The sequence below is a fragment of the Gobius niger genome (assembly GCF_951799975.1).
Source record: "Gobius niger genome assembly, chromosome: 18".
Classification (NCBI taxonomy): domain Eukaryota; kingdom Metazoa; phylum Chordata; class Actinopteri; order Gobiiformes; family Gobiidae; genus Gobius; species Gobius niger.
The window spans coordinates 8,213,165-8,234,491 of record NC_136869.1 but is presented as its reverse complement, the minus strand read 5'-3'; the positions used below and the strand labels follow the sequence as shown (position 1 = coordinate 8,234,491).

At 37.5% G+C, this 21,327-nt stretch overlaps 1 protein-coding gene across 1 annotated transcript in view; it reads right to left on the bottom strand.

Annotated features, from left to right (window-relative positions):
- Positions 1-21,327, bottom strand: part of LOC306978112 (WD repeat-containing protein 37-like) — a 38,418-nt gene that overhangs the window by 14,567 nt on the left and 2,524 nt on the right. Inside the window, exons 2-6 of the mRNA XM_079576592.1 lie at positions 12,382-12,478; positions 12,212-12,307; positions 10,115-10,179; positions 2,352-2,490; positions 1,995-2,066 (exon numbers count right to left, since the gene is read on the bottom strand). Of these exons, the coding sequence (XP_079432718.1) occupies positions 1,995-2,066; positions 2,352-2,490; positions 10,115-10,179; positions 12,212-12,307; positions 12,382-12,478 (469 nt within the window). The remainder of the gene's footprint in view (positions 1-1,994; positions 2,067-2,351; positions 2,491-10,114; positions 10,180-12,211; positions 12,308-12,381; positions 12,479-21,327) is intronic.

Genomic DNA, 21,327 nt, shown 5'->3' with positions numbered 1-21,327 from the left:
ATAGTTTTAGTCTAGTTTAAGTCGACGAAAACTCAACTCAAACTCAAACTTTAGTCAGTTAAAAAAACAGAAATTAAATAGTAGTATTTCAACAAATTAATTTAGATCGATAAGTATTGAAAATAAGTGTTAAAGATTGGGATGAAGCGCTCAAGCCCGTGTTGTGAACGGTCTCACGAACCACTTTCTCACATTTTTGTCCCATCAACAAAAACCCATAAACGTCTCGCCGTGTTTTAGTCACCAAAGAGCTGGTCAGTAGAACCAATGGTGATGGAAGCTAGTTGTTTATACTGTAACTCTAAAGAGGTCATTTATCAAGGAAGGTACTAAATAGTGGGTGCACACTGAAAAAAAAAGTGCTATTTTGTGGGTATGTGGCACTTATTTTACCATTTGATGTTGCCTGTATTACAGTATCAGAAATATAAACAAGACCATATAATAAACCACCAAATAAAGGGTCAAGAGCAAAAGAACTACCTTAAGAAATAAGATAAGAAGCCTGTTGTTTTAGGTGTTACAAAACAGCATCAGTCAAGTGATGAACTAGTTCAGTAGAAACATACTATAGAGACAAGTAGACTTTTTACATAACCTTAAAGGAATAGGCCACCGTTTTTACATACTGAGATATGTTCTTACCTCACTTTAGTGAGGTAAGAACATGCGAAGTATATTTACACAGAAACGCGCAGTAACTCCTAAAGACTTCCCCCGCTCACTTCCGTCAATAACCTTTAGGAGTTACTGCGCGGACGTTTTACTCCTCGTATCATTACGCCTCACAGTATAGTCCCCCTTTTTATTTGCTTATAAAATCGACATGCTACATTTCTGTGTAAATATACTTCGCATGAAAACACTTCACGTAACTTTATTTAAATAGGGAACACGTGGAAGAGCTTGGTAGCTTCTATCGTGAGCTTTTTTGGAGCTATGTGACATGTGGGAGAGGCTGCGTATGTGCTCCGTTTGCCTGGCAGAGCGCACGGACAAAGACCAGACGGGGATATACTAACACGACTAAAGTGAGGTAAGAACATATCTCAGTATGTAAAAACGGTGGCCTATTCCTTTAAAGGGACTATATGGAGTTTAAAAATGTTAAAATTAAGTATTTTCTTCCCCCTACATGTTTCAACAATGTCCTAATGTGTAGAATGAGCCCAGACATACTGTATTCACCACAACTGCCTCTAAAATCCTGCGCTGAGCTTAATGTAGAAGCTGCAGTTACACGTATGACCTGAGGTGGCAGTAGTGAGTATAAAATGGCCAACATGCATCTAGCCCCTTTAATCATATGTGTTAATAGTAAATGCAGTCAAATGGAGGGCTGTCTTTTCAACCCTTAGCCCTTGGGTTCAGGATGTAGGGAAAGGGCAAGGGGTAGGGGTAGAAAAGAGAATTGAGATTGGGCCTTAATTGATCTCACAACTGAGAAATTCACTTGTTACAGCGGCTCTGATGGACACTCAATAATCCAACTGAACATTGCTTATCAAGCAAAGGAGTTAAATTATGGAATAGTTGGAATTTTAAAGGAATAGGCCACCGCATTACCATACTGCGATGTGTATGGAAATACACATGGCCTATATCAATGTGAAGATATTACTGTGCAGACGTGGAAGTGCTCCTAAGGTGTTATTACGCCTTACAATATAGTTCCCCTTTGTATCCGCTTAGAAAATCGACATGTTTAATTTTGAGTAGCTATACTTGGATCGTGTAACTACTCACGTAACTGTATTTAAATAGGGAAAACGTGGAAGAGTTGGTCGCTTCTAACTTCACCCCCGTTTGGCCCCATAGAGGAGAGGAGGAGAGGCTAAATGCTAACAAATGCTAATGTTACCCAGACAGATACGCACCGACTCATCTAAGCTCAGGTAAGAACATATCCCAGTATGGAAAAACGGTGGCCTGTTCCTTTAATGTGTTTAATTGTAAATAGACCAAATTGACAATAAATGAAAAACCATATTTACCTGATCCTGCGTGGCCTGCATATCGCAGCACACATTTTCCTGTTTCGATGCTCCACAGCAGAGCAGAGTGATCTGTCAGAGCAACATCAAAATCCAGACTTAAACAGAATACAACAAGTTATAAAAGTGTGCAAACATGAACAGCAATAAGTGAAAACCACAGATCTTTTTTATGTAGATAGAACTAAATAAGTAGAAGAATTACTATCATTCAAGTATATATGTGAGGATGAATTTATTAGGAACATATAATTAAACTCAGTGAAAAGGATTGGGACATTTCTAAATAAATCTAAAACTCCTCAGATCATATTTTGACCATGACTAGGTCCTTGATATGATTAACATTTCTTGAACCTGCGGAGGCCGTTCCGAGGACCACGGGCGGCGTCTTGGTCACGCTCAGGTCCCAGATCCCGTCGCGATGCCCCGCGTACTCCTTCTGCAGCTGACACAGAGCCCTGGAGCCTGTGGTGGCTTTGAAACTCGACACAATCTACAAACAAGAACAAGAGGGGAGAGGTTATCGCCGCAAATCTTACAGCCCATCAGAGGAGAGGAGAGAGGATACCGCAAATCATGTCTGAGTGGAAACCTGATGTTTTATAGATCAGTCTAGGATGTAAATGTGTCTTTTAAAGTCACACAAGGCGATTTTGACTCATCTTTACTTGATATTTTACCACTACTTTCAGGCTTCTTCAACATTTACAGCACGATCCTCACGGTCGGACAGCAACACCAACGCAAACTAATGAGCGACTTCACTCTAACCATCAAAATCTATGAAATTATTGGTGCAAATGTCCTCAAATTGCATGGAAACCGAGACTAAACTACCATGAACCACCACTAGGCCAAACCGATTGAATTTGGCCACAAACACGCTCATATTCAAGTCTTTTGGATCTGTCCGGGGTTGCCTGGTCTGAATTGGACGGCCTTTGAACCTCTTAACCCCCACATGAACTGAGCACATTTTCAACGGTTTGGCTTTACCCAAATCTGAAAGCAAAAAAGTGGCCAAAAAAACCCCCGTAACAAGCGTCAAAAACAGACGACTGAAGAGTGATGAAAATGCAACAAAACAGTGACAAAAATTTGATGAAAAAGTGACGAAAACACGATAAAAAACAATGAAAAAAGCGACCAAAAAAAGCAACTAAAAATGACAAACACATCACAACAATGTGCTGGAAAAGCAACAATAACACAACAAAAAGACTGACAAAAACGCAACTAAAGGGAGATGATAAAGCAACAAAAAAAAAATCAACAAGAAAGCCACGAAAGAACGAGAAAAATGATGAAAATGTGACCAAACATGACCAAAAAAGTACAAAAACACGACAAAACGCTAAAAAAAAGTGCGACAAAAAGTTCCAATCAGTTTTGTCGGTCTTAGCTTTCAAATGAGGTGTTGCTGGCCTATAAGCTGTGAGCTCCAGTCAAGAAGCTTTTAGATTTGGGTAAAGCCGAACTGGGGAAAATGTGCTGGGTTAAGTCGGGGATTAAGAAGGGTTAAGGTTAATTAACTGTTGGGTTTTTTCTTTGGATACTGTGCTCGATGTAAAATAGGGCATTTAGATCTTATTTCTTGATCAAAATCACTATTTCGAATGACAAGCTCTCAAATCCAAGGGTCTGAGCTCTGCTTTTTCAACAAGAGAGGGAGAAAGGGCCAGTTTCTCATCAGCGCAGGAGCACATGGGTTCTCTTAACTAGAAAATTCCAGCCGCAGGTTTAGGGCTGTTTTTCAGATATTTTCAGGCGAGTTCAGCTGCTGAGACCTTGCAACCCTGGCATTCGTGGTTAAAAAAAAATTGGTAAATGGCCGGTACATGTTCATTAATATTTATGGATTTAGTTGCAGTAAAAATTAGTTTTGTCATGTGCTAGTGTTAAGATTAGCAAAGTTACAAATGGTAAGTAATTTTACACTGATGAGGCATGAGTGAAAAGAAAGAATTGTGTGTAAATGCTGTTGTTAGCCGTGTTTAAAAATGTTAAAATTATGTATTTTCCTCCCCCTACATGTTCCAGCCATGTCCTAATGTGTAGAATGAGCCCACACCTGTTCACAACAACTGCCTCTAAAATCCTGCACTGTCACTCAAAAAGTTGTTACTTCGGGTCTGAAGTGCCGTCATGCACGAGCTTAATATAGAAGCTGCAGTTACACATGAGACCTGAGGTGGCAGTAGCGAGTATAAAATGGTGGGGAGCTGACATTGCTGTAATACCATATGTGGCCAGGGGCGACTCCACGAGACACTTGGAAGCATTGATTCTAATGAGACGTCCGACCTCCCAAGAACAGTCTTTTTCTAAAAATCACTTTGACCCATGTGACCACGCTCGGGGGGGTGAAATATTTTTAACCATGCTAGTTTTTCTTCATCAGCCAGAAATTTGGAAGCATTTTCAGTTCATTGACTCTCCAGAGCAGTGGTTCTCAACCTTTACTGTCTTGTGTACCCCTTGGGCCTTTCAATGGGCGTCCGTGTACCCCCTACCTCAGGGGTGTTGCAGTTTATTTAGAAAGTAATTACTCAAAATGATATTTGTATGAAAAAGGACAATGTTGCGGTCAAATTAAACCTAAAATTCTCCCAAGGCAACACATTTTACTGAAAAATATAGCTTTTCCTAAAAAATTATTTTCAATTTCCCCCTTTTTTAAAATCTGAAATAGTTTCAAGTACCCCCTGCTAGGTACTCGAGTACCCCCAGGGGTCCCCGTACCCCTGGTTGGGAAACACTGCTCTAGAGCTCTGTGGAGGCTCCACCAGCCCCGTGAGTGCAGGACTTCCCGCCTTTTTGCCAGAGCAGCCAGAGCAGCCATTAAGGTTTACACAGGACCTTTTCTATGAATGGGGCTGAATAGGTATAAATCTAGCTCTAATTATTATATCTATGAAAATGACCAACTTGCATCTACTCTCTTTATTTTAGAGTAATTTGATTTACTCTTTAAGTAATATGTTATATTCCTTAGTTACTGAAAAAAGTAATATGTTTTCGCATCTCTTTTGTAATACGTTACCCCAACACTGGTTGTTAGTCTCGGTTAGTCGAACATTTGCAGCATGTTTCTTCATTTTGTGGCTTTGTCGTGGCTGCTTGTTAACATTACCGTACAGCTCCATCGTGCCGTCTTTATTTTTCATTTTACATTACACTTTGGTTTGGTTGCTATCCCCGACATTTAGGATTATAGTGTGGCGCCGCGCCAGTCGCCAATGTCCGACTGTGAGGATGCAAAACTGTAGCCAATAAAAACAGTGTCTGCACCTATTCAAATAAGGCATTAGATCGATGGCAATGGAAAAATCCTACTAGCAATGCAACTGGGTTATGCTTCCTTAAAAAGAGCCAACAGAAGCAAAAGCACAAGAGTTGCATAAAAAGCTCTGAATTCTGGTGTATTTGCATTCTACCCTGATAAATTAAAAAACTACACAATGCCATGCCTTCAAACAGAAGTTACGAATGTGAATGTGGCCTGGAGGATGAGGACACTGTGCCAGCATTTCGGTCGGTGTTGCTTTGTCTAAAAATACTCTCCTCTCGTGATCCGGCTTTATCTGACCTTTACTTAATGCAAGCGCAGGGAATATCAAACTTAAGCAAATACAAAAGTCATTTATGATGATAAACCGCAAAAAGGTACATGCTCCAGGCACACAGCTGAGCAAGCCAACGAGAGTACAGTCCTAAATACAGTGAAGTGCGAAGGTTTAGGCATCCCGGATACAAATATTGAATCATGTGAACAATGAAGCGAGGGGAGGATGAAATGACCTGAGCAAAGGACCCGTTTGGGGAAGAGGGAGGAGCTAATTGTAGAAAAGCACTACGGTCGTACTGTTAATCGTGGCAGTGGCATGGGGAACGTTTTATGGGTAGAACGGAGAATGGATTCGATTAATTTGCACCCCTTTTTCTTAAATAAATGAGGGAATAAATGATCACTGACACACACTGAAAATGGGTCATTGATCTGTCAGTGGGATCATCATCTTTCACATTTAACCTATTAACCTCCATCTTATTTTGTCCAGCATGGCTTTATCCAAATCTAAAAGCTTCTTGAAAAAAAAGTGTAAAACTAGCAGCCAAAACGAGGATGAAAACGCAACAAAAGAGCGACAAAAACAGGACAGAAAAACTATGGAAAAAACAAAAAAAGGTGTCCAAAAAAGCAAGGAAAAAACACGAAACAAAAAAAGAGACAAAACCCTTTAAAAAAAAACAGTTTTGTAGGTCTTACTCTGGCCTATAGGCTGTGAACTCTCCAGTCCAGAAGCTTTAAGATTTGGATAAAGCTGAATTGGAGAAAATACACTTGGTTAAGGCGGGGGGCAAGAGGTTAAATAAACAGGACACCACAGTCCTGTTTCCAAAAGGAATAAATCAACCACATTAATCTCACTTATATTACTTTTCATTATCATTTTTATAATTATATCTGTGCGACAGTGCCCCCTACTGTCCTGACTGAATTCTTCATCATTATTGGCCTTTATTGACTAGCAGCTGTGGAGCACTGTTACCTCCTTAATATGCATAAAGTCAATCATCAATATATATGACGTCATCAAAAATATCGCCATTGGTGTAAAAAGTATCACATCGTCCCGCAAAATATCGCGATATATCATGAAATCGATGTATTGTCACACCCGTACTCAAGAGTGCAGTTCGAAGGTTTTCACAGTCTCTTGGCCTAAACATCATTGAAGGAGTTTGTGCAGGACAGTCCAGATATTTTTTAAACTTTGGAAGACATTTGTAAGGAACAAAAAGGGGTTTAGAGCTGCGATACATGCCATATTATGAGGCATTAACTCTGCTTGTGCCCAAACTTCGCCTTCCTTCTATGCTATTTTGAAAAGATAAAAGATGGAAATGAAACCTGCCTCTATTTAGGGCAGGTCTCATCTATAACCATGCCTTTTGGAAATCATCTTTCCCCTCGCTTCATCTTCTTTTTCTTCTTAGGGATTATTCCGGCGGTTTGCCACCAAATGTTAGGGCACAACCGCCACCTACTGTTCCCCCTCGCTTCATCGTTCACATACATCGAAATGTTTAACCAGGGTGCCTTAACATTCGCACCCCACTGTATTCTCTACCACAATGTATCGAAGTATCCCATTAAAGTCAACCCACAAATGCACACAGGCCAAAGTTAGTGGCTGAATTAAAGCCGGGGAACTCTAAAGTTAGTGTTTTCAACCTCAGATAGCAGCCGATATGTTAGCCGTTCATTATAAAGCAGCCCTTACAACCCAACTCTGTCACAAAGTTAATTCAGAAAGTCCTTCCTTGATCCTTCTGTTAGAAATCCTAATCTTATCTTTTGACCTTGTCGTCGAATCAAAGGAGAAGTAAGTGGTGTTTGTTGGGCGACATTTCACTTACTTCTCATTTAATCGAACTGTAAAGATACACTGGATTCTGTTTCTTGAATAAAAAAGCGATGAGGATACAAGGTGGGACTTTTTGGAGTTTAGTTTGTCATTCTTTTTTGGCCACAGCTGCTTCTCAAAAACATCATTCGGGAGTTACCCAGGAGTCTCCGCCCCACAGCTCCCAGGGGGCCGCGCTGAAGCCGCAGGGTCCGACTATTTTACCGTGGAACGTGTGCAAACGCTAAACCACCATCATGGAAAATCAACAAGAGGAAGAATCTCATGAACGATTGATCTGTCCATTACGCTTTGTCCTCAATTCACAGGACATGTAGCAGAATATGATCTTTACAGGCATCAAATTCACAGTTAACCATGTTCAATCAGTGCTTTGACAATTAAGAGTTGTCTCTGTGCCAAACATGAACAATAACACGATTTGAAGTTCAATAATATAGGACTGTCACAAAAATTACTATATCGACTCATTGTTCAATAAGTAACAGATAAACAACACCATTTTGGGCTCAAAATGTATTGTCTGTGGTAGGGATGCACCGCTACTGAAAAAAATACGATATCAGGTATCAGCTACAAATATCCGATACCAGTTTTGGCTCTCAACGCCTTGAAAAAAATAACATTTTACCACCTAAATCTAAGTGAATATGCTGCATATCATTGTAAAGCTAAGAACCAGGAGAATCCAATCGCTGAGTTAGTTTCAACCTCAGCAAACTCATTTTAGATCGAAGCGCAAAATGTGGCGGTTAGCATCGGTATGCTAAAGCTAGCATGCTAACAGACACTAATCAAGGCTGGGTCAGAAACTATGATAGAAATAAGTAACCTAATTAAAAAAAAATCACTGCTGAAGCAAAGTGTTGTATTTTAGTTTAAGAAATAACTGATCTAACATATTTGTAATGATCAGGTCACTTCATGTGAGTTGTTTATATTAATGTAACCTAAAGCCTGTCATATACCCAAGGATATTTAGTGTAGAAAAGTTCAGTGATCCTTGTTAAATGTTTATCCAGGAGGGTATACATTTGCTAATTGATCATTTTATTGTCCTGTAATATCAGGACAATAAAATATGACTTGATCTTAAAATGGACAAAAGAGTGAATTCAATTTTTCACTCAGAGAAAGCCATTTTTAAGAAAGTGGTATTGGTAAACATCGAGTTTCGGCAGATACTCAAACCCCAGTATCGGTAGCAAAAAATCTGGATCGGTGCATCTTTAGTCTGTACATTTATTTGCATTTTATGTCATATTTTTCTCATGTAATCCTTTACTTTTCACCTTAAGTAGACACAATCTCAATCTCATGCCACAATGTCAGATGCTGAGCTGTAACCATTATACTCACTGTAGTTGACTGAAGGAATATTTAGTAAACCTCTTAACTCCCACCTGAACCGAGGGCATTTTCTCCAGTTCAGTTTAACCCGAATCTGTTTTGTTGCATTTTTTGCTACATTTTCATTGTCACTTATATCTCGCTTTTGTCGCTTTTTTGTAAATGTTTTGTCGCTTTTTGTTGCCTGTTCTGATTCCTTTTTACTGCATTTTCATCCTCACTTATGTCTCGCTTTTGTTGCTATTTTTACACTTTTTCTAGAAGCTTTAAGATTTGAGTCCAGTCGGGCTGGAGAAAATGTGCTCAGTTAAAGTGGGGGTTAAGAGATTAATGGTTACCCACCAATGTTTACATAATATATTGGTTGACACTGCTACATAGATTTACATTTCATTAAACTGTTCCATAAAAGGAAATATTTAATCTTTATTGATTAACAGATATGATCAAAATCTCGTGTCTCATCTTGTTGTATTTCGTTTTTTTGTAATTGTTGTTTATGTGGGATATTTTAAAATTGAGTGAATAACAAAGCTTCTTGAGAGTTTGTTTCTATTGCATTAAAAGGCCTTCAATAAATCTCGTTTATCGCAATATTTTTGTGGCTCAACATATCCAGCTTTGAATTCTGTTATTATGACAAATTGAGCCACGAAAATATGTAGAAAAAAACGATATAATTTTAGATCTTTTATCGCCATAGAAACTAACTCTAAAACTTAAATACAAGAGTAAAGCTTTGTTTCAAAAGTACTTCATCTCAAAATATCCCACAACATGACATGCAATGAAATACAATCTACTTAGGATAAAAAATGCAAAAAAAATGAACAGATGATAAATATAGACTCTGTTAATCTGTAATTTATTGAACGATAAGTCGATGTAGGAAATTTCGTGACAGCCCTGGTTGAGTTTTGGAGAAATTGGTGGCTTGGTGGAATCTATCAATACTCATTTTGTAAGACAATCCACTGAATCATACTGTATATCCATAGGTATCCACATCTTTTAAAAGCAGAAGGATTACAATGAAAGCTTTCTGCTCATAATAGCTGAGAACTTGTACAAAATGATCGTTAAATGAGTCCTATTTGGATAATGGCTCATTTACATTTTCCCAGTGGTCATGTGACTTTATCTCCGCTCCCCTGACGTCTTCACTGCATTACCGGCCGCCTCTACGGACTTCTGGTTAATATTTGTTCAGTGACGGTCGATTTGATCAAACAGTGAAAACATCTTCCTCATACTCCGGTTCCCGTGTCCATTCGGGAACAAAACCAGAGCGTTTAAACATTGACACAGATGAGATTAGGGTTTTCGATACAGTACCTTGCTTGTGGAGGCTTTGTAGGTCGTTTTTAGCTTCTGCGACAGTTGGCTTGTGCTGTGGCTCGCTGCGAGACAATGAAGACACAGTCGGATTTCAGCAGAGAAGAAAAAACACTCACATGCACCACTTTAGGTATCAATCATAATCATCATAAATCACTTAAGTCATATTTACAGACATTTTTCCATGTACAAAATATAGGGCTGGGTAGTAGGTACTGTTTAAAGATACCAGTACGGTTTTGAAAAAAAAGTTTAGGTACTACTTGGGTCAAAAAAATAAAAAGGATAGAAAAAATTGAAAAAATACAAGTATAGAAAGCTGGTACCGAAAAAAGATTATATCTAGAGACCAAGCTTTGATGCTGTGGGTCCAGGGACAGCATTAACCTCTTAGCCCCCACCTGAACCGAGCTTATTTTGTCCAGTTTGGCTTAACCCAAATCGGAAAAAAAAGCATAAAAAATAGCAACAAAAACGAGGATGAAATAATACAATAAATAAGCGACAAAAGCACAACTACAAAGTGATAGAAAAGCCACAAAAAAGTGACAAAAACCAACAATAACAGAATAAAAAACGCACAAACGCAACAAATAAGTGATGAAAACATGACAAAAAAGCATAAAAAATGCATGGAAAAAGCAACAAAAAAAAGAGACAAAAACGTGGCATAAATTTTGTAGGTCTTAGCTTTCAAATGAGGCCTATATGTTTGTTAAGTGTGACGTCACGACTTCCGCTTCCGGGTCCTAGCAAACCGGCAAATATGCGAGAAAAAAAAGAGATAAGATAAGATGGTACTTTATTGATCTCACAGATGGAGAAATTGCATTCGATGAGAGAGCATCCGGCAGCAGCACCCATTCAGTGCGCACCACTCTTTTTTTTCTTCTTCTAAATGTTTGTAATGTTTTCTTCTAAAACATTACAAACTCTCAAAAACAACCTTTAATATTTCTGAAACTCAACAGAGAGTTACTGAACCGACTTATTTATCAGACTCATTAGCCAAAAATGCTGCACCTACTGCTAAAAAAGTATTATTTACTAAAGAAGGTACTTCCTGGGTTAGCGTAGCTGCTAGTTAGCTGCACCGTTAGCATTTTTCTCCGCTAACCCGGATGTACCGATTTTGGTAAATATTACTTTTATAGCAGTAGGTGCGGCATTTCTGGCTAATGGGCCTGATAAATAAGCAGGTTCAGTAACTCTCTGTTGAATTTCAGAAATATTGATTGTGGTATTAAAGAGTTTTTTTGTAATTTCTCGCACATGACGTCACCACTTAACAAACGTATAGGCTCTAAAATCTCCAGTCCAGAAGCTTTTAGATTTGGGTAAAACTGAACTGGAGAAACTGCGCTTGATTAAGGCGGGGGGTAGGAAGTTAACAGAAGTGACTTTGCTGTTTCAGCTCAAATAAATGATAGAAAAGTCTTTTGTTGAATAAATGAGCATTACTGCTCTGTTTCTGGTTCTAGATAAGAAATATTTCAGTATTGGCATCACAAACCAAGTATCGGTAAAGTACCAGTATCAAAAAAAAATTGTGGTACACAGCCCTAAAAAAATATTGACAATACTGTTGTGCCAAAAGGTCACACACCCTGGAGGATTTTTTGGCCATTTCTCAAAGAATATGAATGAAAACACAAAAACTTTAACAGGAACTGGAGGCTTTTTGCCAAGGAGAATGGGCTGCTTTACCATAAGATTATACAGAACCAAATCCATAACTACCACAAAAGACTCCAAGCTGCCATTGATGCTAAAGGAGGCCACACAGAGTATTAGGAACTGGGGTGTGTAAACTTTCAACAGTTCATTTTGGTATTTTATTTTGTTATGGTGATTTCAAATTAGTTCACAATTTGTTTTTCCACAATAAATGGCTTCACAACATCACTGACCAGGAGTGAAAAAAAGTTGTTGTGTTTTCATTCATATTCTTTGAAAACTGGACAAAAAAAACAAAAAAATCAGGGTGCGTAAACTTATTGGCACAACTGTATATCCCACATTTTTGAGTACTTTAACAGGTATGTGATCTTTATTTTTCAGCTTGTAGTACCGCGCCATTAAGTATTCGTTCACCTTTTGCTTTAAGTGCTCCTTTGGTGGGATCTGCTCCGTCCACAGTCTGTCCATCTCCGGTCAGACGCTCGTTCAGAGAATCAATTTCACGACGCACTGTGAACGCAACACACTGAGACTCAGCAAAACAACATCTCTACTGATACAACGTGAAGGTTAGTGTCACTTACATTCTAGGTTTTCTATGTAGAGGTTCTCAAACTCTCGTTCGATTTGTCCGAAGAGGTCGAGCAGGTTGTTCCTTAAGGCCATGGGCAGCTTGGAGTCCTGAGAAAGAAAACATGCTACATTTAGAGTTGGTAAGAAAAGGAAAGAAACACCAGCAATTCATAAACTAAATGAGGTGTTAAGACTTGGCTCATCTTGGCACGTTTTATTGCTGGATGATCAACAAATATTTATTTATTTTTTGCTAAAAATCTTGGGCGATTTACGGTTCATTTCTGACCTATTAGGGAGAAGTGACGACAAATCTGTCAGAGAAACAAAGGAAAAACTGAACTCTGCCTTTGTTTAGGAGAGTTGTGAAGTTACAGCAAACTTAATTCAGGTAAGGCTCATTCACATGATTTTGCCTTGTAACCATGGAAACGTGTTCATTCTGAAATGGGACACAACACAGCCATGAACACTGTTGTTAAAACTACCTATGGCAATAGAAAGTATTTTAACAGATGTTTTGGTTATCACTTTATTTTACAGTACCTTAATACATTGTACCTAAAAGTGTTAATTTTGACAACATATTTTAATTTAGTTTTAGTCTTTTGTAATGTAATTCGATTTTAGTCAAGATTTAGTCCAAAAAACATCTTCAATTTTAGTCTAGTTTTAGTCGACTAAAATTGCAAGTAAATTTAGTCGACTAAAATTAAGCCAAATTTAGTCAACTTTGCATTGATAATATTCATTATAATCATATTTAATCTTGTTCCTCTGCTTCATGGAGCTGCTCCACATGAACAAAGCTCAGAGCTGATCCTTTGGCAGAGAATGTACATGATCTAAGGCTCTTTCAGACGGTCAATAGAAGTTTGGATGATTTTAGTCTCTCCTTTTCATTTTTATTTAGTCTTATTTTAGTCGACTAAAATATCTGGACATTTTAGTCATAGTTTTAGTCTCATGAGAAACTTTTAATTTAGTTGTAGTCCAATTTTAGTCGTCAAAAATATCACTTTGACTAAAATTAAGACAACATTAAACATTTTAGTCGACGAAATGAACACTGGTACCTAACTAAATTTAGCACAATGTAAAGTGCTCTAGAACAATCTGTAATAACTTGTACCTATGTAGTACGTACACAATGGAATAACTTGTATTAGTACTTTGTAAGTACATAATGTAATAGTACACAAGACCTTTAGGATTAGGGTTAGAGTTAGAATTAGAATCATGTCTACCTACAAACTACAAATACATATTATTCCATTGTGTATCTAACCCATAGGTACAAGTTATTACACATTGTTACGAAGCACATTACATTGTACTAAATTTAGTTCGGTACAATGTATCAAGGGCACAATAAAATAAAGTGCTACAGTTTTTTGTTTGTACATTTGTGGTAGTCAATCGAAGTTTACAACTATTTTTTACATTTTTTGTTGGTCTTTGATTATATTTTTGTGTGATGCTGTAAAGGCAAAGTTGCATTTCCTTTAGGTGTATAATATAAAACATTAGTTCTCAACTGACCCACAATCAAGATGACAGGCCACAAACACCAAAAAATAATAATTTGTTAGAATAAATGTAAGAAATGTTATCGCAGATACAGCATTTTGCTTTTGAAGGGCAGCATTTGTGTCTGATGCTCTTCCCATCACATAAGATTCATATTCATACAACATCAGATAAAAACTACATTGCAAAAACTACACTCCAATAATTTCCTTTTTTTTTTTTTACAGCACAGCAGCCCCTATAACACCTCATAAAATATTTGAGATTCCAAGCACCATCAAGCCTTAATCAAGATAAAATCAGGAACAAACAAGAAACTAAAAGGGCAAAAACTGAACAAAATGATGTCGAAACTGAGCATTTTAGAGAAGTCAGTAAAAGTAACAGTAATATTTGAGAGAACACTGTTATGAACTGCTAAACGTTATCACACAAAAGAATCCAGTGCTTCTCCAGAAACAGAGAAACCAGTTCCACAACAGACTGTTCTATCTCCACCCAAACAAAACTACTCACCTCCATTTTAAAATCCTACATGTAGCCCATAGTTTCACCAAGTCTCCAGACCCAATAAAAGAGGCTGCGTTTGACGGGTCCCAGTCCAAAAAACCCGCCCCTATCCTTCAGGTCTTTCTAAGGACAGGCCACGGTGTCTGTGCGTCTGTCCTGTCAGCGCCACATGTCAACGACCAGCACAAAAACAACAGAACACTTACTCACTGTTCATTCAAAAAGCTGCTTAGACTAAACCCAGTATGTGGCAAACCAACACGGCTTCATAATGAGCGCATTCATAGAGTTTGTATCAATGTAAACTGAGCACATTTCAGATTAAAGGGGACGTGTTATTTTAATGCCCGAATACTGTGAATACCACACACAAAGAAAAAAAAGAGAATGAGGATAAAAAAAAGTCACAGAAACACCTCAAAAAAGTGAAGAAAAATTGAAGAAAAAAGTGACAAAAAAGTGACAAGAAATTGACGAAAACGTGACGAAAAAGTGACGGGAAAAGTGATGGATATGGTAAATGGATGAAAAAGTGACAAGATAATAGACAAAGTGATGAAAAAATCATAAAAAAGTGACAAAAAGTGACAAAAAATGGACAAAAAAGTGACAAAAATGATGAAAAAATGAAGAAAAAGTGAAGAAAAAAATGGAAAAAGTGGCAAAAAGTGATGAAAAAATGACAAGTGACGAAAAAAGTGACAAGAAAGTGACAAAAAAAGTGACGAAAAAGTGAAGGGAAAAGTGATGGGAAAGTGGATGAAAAAGTGACAAAAAAATGGACAAACTGATAAAAAATTATGAAAAAGTGACAAAAAAAATGGACAAAGTGATAAAAAATTATGAAAAAAGTGACAAAAAAATGACGAAAAAGTGAAGAAAAAAAAAATGGATGAAAAAGTAGCAAAAAGTGACAAAAACGTGATAAAAACAATGCGTGGAAAAAAAGCAGATCGTTCTTCGTTCTAGATGAATTTTTAGGGTCTTAGCTTTCAATTGAGGCGTTCCCCTTGCCTATAAGCTGTAACCTTTTAGATTTGGCTACAGCTGAACTGGAGAAAATGCACTTGGTGAAGGTGGGGGTTAAGAGGTTAATACATTTCAAAGTTGTGTTTTGTTTTCAGGTGTTTTGCATCTCAGTTCGAGGTGGCGATAAATCATTACATTGTGACGATAATGGATACTGCATCAGTCATAAAACAATGAGCAAATCTGTTCCATTTATAACAACCCTGATGGTGAAATAATGTACACGGGTGGAAAATGGTCCCATAAGGTGGAATATAAAGAATTGGATGTACATATTGCAAACAAAAAAGATATAACCTATCAAGCTTATATAATTATTTTAGTGTTAATGTTAATGGAGTGAAGTAAGTGGGTGAAACATAATGTCCGCAAAGGTTAATCGTGTGACCTTAAAGCTTTTATTAAATATTAAAACCATAATAGGTCCAGTAGTGTTTTCATAATGCGTCTGTCTGCGAGCGCTGACCGTCGGCTGCTGGGGGTAAAAGAGACGCATTTAAACAGCGAGTGCGTCGGCGAACGGACACAAAGCCGCGCTGAAAAGACTAATCAGCGGAGAACAGATCGTATTAAAAGTTGATGAGACACGAGGCCGCGCTGCAAACCGAGCTACTCCACTGACAATGACCACGGACAATGAGGAGCGGCGAAAGTGAAGGGTCGCGCAAGGGCAAAAACATTCGGATTCCAAACACGCAACGAAACTTCAGAACTTGCAACAATACAATCCACCAAACACACATCGTTTACTCGTCTATGGGTGCTTTTATTTGTGAAAAATTACCAGAAGCAGGACATCGCTACAAGGTTTGGATGAATTTGATCCTCTTCTAGATGGTTTATTTGTATCATCCATTGCACAAACACCATAGTTGGTGTCTAGCAGAGAATAAGGAGGATGTTCTGTATCAACTTTTTCAGAACAAACCATACTTATGCCAATTCCCATATGATTAATAGATGGAATTTTAATTTGCATACGTTGCAAAACACCATCAACGTTCAACCACCACAATAGATTATACAAATATAATAAGGTCACATTACAGACTATTCCAGGTCATATGTTGCTAAGTCACAACTAAACTGTCAAAACTCTACATAACAACACAAACATGCTATACCGATAACAACCATGCTCCTAAAGATCAGCTGGACATCAACAAAGCTATTTCTGCAGTGGGTGATCAAATGAAAGCATTAGGGAAAGGACTTAGTGTATTTAAATCTCAAGCTTGGCAACCTGTAGTCAAAGCAAAGCAGCAACATCTACCTTAAAAATGTGATTGTGATGTTCTGCTCTCTGTTATGAGACCGGTCTGAGTAAAGGCGAGTTCGACCACAGTAAAAATGAACGCTTTTAAAGGTCATTTATATCAGTGAAAACCTGTACTTAAATAAATGCTTGTGTTTTATTGTATTCACTACATTCATTGTAATGTAGCATAGCTTGAACAACTGTTTCGATCAGCGTCTTGAATGTGTGGGTGGGTGTTTAAATTTGGCAAAATCAGCAAAACGCATAACATGGTGGTGTAGTAAATTCACTATCGATACAGACGGCATCTCTGGATTTGCCCATAAGGGGGAAAACAATTTGGAGAAAAATCTAAACTTACTCTAATTATTCAAAAACTACTTTAACAAATGCTGAATTATGAATATAGTTTTCTACTAAATAAAAATACAAAGACATGGAGAGAAGTGGCCCATAAACACATAAATAATGGAGAATGCTAACATGATGCTACAAGTTAGCACCGTGCTAATGCTAGCTAGCTCCAGCTACGACTGCCTTAGGGACCCGATTTACACTTGACTTTATTTGTATGTGATAAATATGTTTATATTACACCAGAAAATGGCTACAAAGAGTGGGGAAATTGTGTTTCCCTAAAGATTCTGTTTTCCCCCTTGGCGAAGCCACGCCCCCTTCTATGACGCAATGCCACCTGTATCTATACTACTGTACTCGAGTTTTTGACGATTTGTACTTTATTTGAGAAGTGTTTTGTTGAGAACGTATTACTTTCACTCCACTACATTTTATAAAAGGTATAAAAAGCATACATTATTTGACTATATGTTTGTTCAATTTAAAACCCTAATCATGCACACTCCAGATCAGTAGGTGGCGCTGTGCAGATGTAAATTCAATGTCACTGACAACAAAGAAGGTTTGTCCCGGTTGTGTTGCCGAACAGAGGGTGAATTCGGGCACCGTTTTTCTGTTTTTGAAGCTGCAAAGTTATTAGCATCAATGACTGTGTGTACTTATACTTTGAAACCCAGACCTGATTTAAATTGTACGTTCCAGCCCCGTACAAATGAATAGGAAAGACAAAGGTGCAATACATACATCCATGGCATTTATATAATTTCTGAAGTTTTTATTAACATATTATAAGATGATGTTTCATGGCCACTGGATGTATCCGACCCCACAAAAGGTTTAAATTAGAGTTAGCATTTAGCCTTTTGAGACTTTTATGTAATAATTTGTATAAGTCTCACATGGTCTGTACATTCATTAATGATTTAACTCGGTTTTTACCTCACCTACATGTGGTTAATGGGTTGACAACATCTGAAAACATCTGTTATCGTTTTGGTTGTTTGGTGGCTAATGCTAACGGCTATAGGAAAAATACATTGAGCAGGCTTTTTATCTCTATACCTTTATCCTTAACTTGAAAATTTAAAGGAAAATAACTTTTAATCCCAACTTTTCTTCATTAAATTGCTGCTTCACTGAAACAAAACTACGATTAAACCTGTAATTTTGTCTACATTTTGAACCGCACATCCTGAAACATGAGAAAACATTTGCATATAAAAGAGGCCAGTCATAAAAGCTGAAGGCGACTCCCAACCAGGACGTACTTAGTCAAACAAACTTTTATTGCGGCTATAAAGCTGGGTGGCTACAATTTCTCTTCTCTTTCTGTAACACAAGCAACAAGCATCTTTATATAGGATTTACTTGGTTTAAAGGTTTAGAAGTACAACATAAACTTCACAGTGAATGCACATTTCAATTGAAGTATTCGTCTGTGATACCACTGCTCAATATCTACTGCTTTCCTCCACAATTCCCCAAACAGGATATGCAAAAATCAAACAACCTTTTATTAGCACTATGCTCATGGAAACCGTTGACAGTTTGCCTCAACAAAAGAAATTGAACCGACGACGTTTCATATTTACATAACCAGTTTGATGGCACGAAAAACAGCACTTCAAGCAAAGTAGAAATGTGTAGAGAAAGTTATCAATGAGTTTAATCGCTCCCTTTTTCATTGTTTCTAAAAATAAATTAAAGAACAGGGCCTTTAAAGTCTCAATGTTGAGAAACTAACAATATACAAAACTGACTGACTTTAAATGTCGTTTTTTTTTGTCTTGTTTCTGTAATTTGTTGTTGCTTTCTTCATTGCTTTTGTCCTTGATTTTTTTATGCTTTTTGTCACATTTTTGTCACTTTTTTAGTCATGTTTTGTAGTGTTTTTTTATTGTGCTATTGCTGCTTCTCTGGCACGTTTTTTTTTTTTGCTCTTTTGTTGCTTCTTTGTTGCATTAATGTCACTTTCTTGTCACTCTTGTGTGGCTCTTTTATCACTTTTTAGTCGCGCTTTTGTTGTTTTTTTGTTGCTGTTTTTCCAGTATTATCATTCTCGTTTTTGTCGCCGTTTGTCACTTTATTATCATGTTATTGTTGCTTTTTTGTCTGTTTTTTTGTCTTGTTTATGTCATTTGATGTTGCTTTCTTCATTGTTTTTGTCCTTGATTTTTGATGCTTCTTTGTTGTGTTTTTGTCACATTCTTGTCACTTTTTTAGTCGTGTTTTTGTTCCTTTATATTGTGCCATTGCTGCTTTTATGGCACTTTTTTTTTTTACTCTTTTGTTGCTTCTTTGTTGCATTAATGTCACTTTCTTGTCGCTCTTTTGTGGCTCTTTTTCTGTTCTTTTATCACTTTTTAGTCATGTTTTTGTTGTATTTTCATCCTCGTTTGTGTCACCGCTTTGTCGCCGTTTTTTGTCATGTTTTTGTCACTTTATCATCATGTTATTGTTGCTTTATCCGGTACGCTTTTGTCTGTTGTTTTGTCTTGTTTCTGTCATTTGTTGTTGCTTTCTTCATTGCGTGTGTCCTTGATTTTTGATGCTTCTTTGTCATGTTTTTGTCACATTCTTGTTATTGTTATTGTTGCTTTTCTGGCACGTTTTTTTTTCTTGTCTCTTTTGTTGCTTCTTTGTTGCATTAATGTCACTTTCTTGTTGCTCTTTTGTGGCTCTTTTTTTGCTCTTTTATCACTTTTTAGCTGTGTTTTTGTTGTGTTTTCATCCTCGTTTTTGTCGCCGTCATGTTTTTGTCACTTTGTCATCATGTTATTGTTGCTTTTTGTCCTTTTTGTCACTTTTTTAGTCGTGTTTTTGTTCCTTCTCTGAGACGTTTTTTTTTTGCTCTTTTGTTGCTTCTTTGTTGCATTAATATCACTTTCTTGTCGCTCTTTTGTGGCTCTTTTAATATAGAAGCTGCAGTTACGCATATGGCCTGAGGTGGCAGTAGTGAGTATAAAATGGCCAACTTGCATTTAGCCCCTTTAAAGTCCAGGAGCATTAATATGAACCAACATAACAACCTCATGTATTTCAAAACATGTTTGCAGGAGACTAAACTACAAGGTTAGGAAATGTTACACGTAAGATCCCACAGAGGTAGAAGTTTTCATCATGTGCTGGCTCCACTCTGCACAATTGTAGCAGTTTCCCATGTGTGATCATATCATAAGTGTAATTAATCCATCTCTATTGTGAGTTTGTCATATTGCGACACAGAGAGCAGAGAAGCATGTGGCTCGACCGGCTCGTGCTGTCGCCGTAACGACGACAACAACGTGTCTTCTGCTCAGTGAGTAAAGTGAAATGTTATGAGCCGTCATGGAAAAAGAGGATCGGAGGCTAATGCAGATGTACAGAGGTTTTGAACTGGAAAACTTGCTTCCATCTCAGGAATAGATGTAATGGTTTTGAAAAATGTGGATCGACTAGACTTCTTATATAGAGAAGCAGCAGGTGCACATCATCAGCTTTTATGGGGAAAAATCTTTGTGTATTTATTTATTGAATATGGACATAGCAGTAACATTGGAAGAACCAGATGGATTGTCTTAAAGTGTTATGGCACATGTCCATAGGTTATATAATTTAATTAGAGGCACGTTTTACAAATGGGAACGAGTCTGACCCGATTTAAGGCGAGACACTGCAGGTGAATAGGGGAAAAAAATAAATGTAGAGATATCAATTTGAAACTTTTGCTGAACATTACAGATATAAATATTGCCTATATGTTGGGCAATGAAATCAAAATAATGAATTGAGCCAGATTAAATTTTATGGTTTTATTTTATTGACATATTAGTAAGATTTTCTCAGAGGGGATTTTGGATATTTTGTTTAGTTTTTCAATAAACTAATCATCAGTGGAAAAAATCTGTAAAAATTCAAATTTCGCCTGTTTTTTTGGGTTTCAAAGCTGAATAAATCAGGCTAGGAATTAGATATTAAAAAATCCCTCTGAAAAAACCTTCAAAATATTGTTAGGTCTCAGACTGGACCGTTTGGAGTCTGTCAGAGCTACTATAAGGGCTCACCCGCTGCCCGAGTGCGGCTTCCCTCATTCAGAGAAAACCAGCCCTGAAGTTTTGTAGCGAGTGCGCATGCGCAGCCCGTTCTTCCGAATTTACGCACCAGCGTCTCGTAGGAGGAAAAATACCATATTTGGGAAAAAGCGTCATCACGAGGACCCTTAGCAGCACACGTGGATGTAAAATCTGTCAATATTTATGAATGAATACCCGCTTGAAAGCTACTTCCGGGTTGC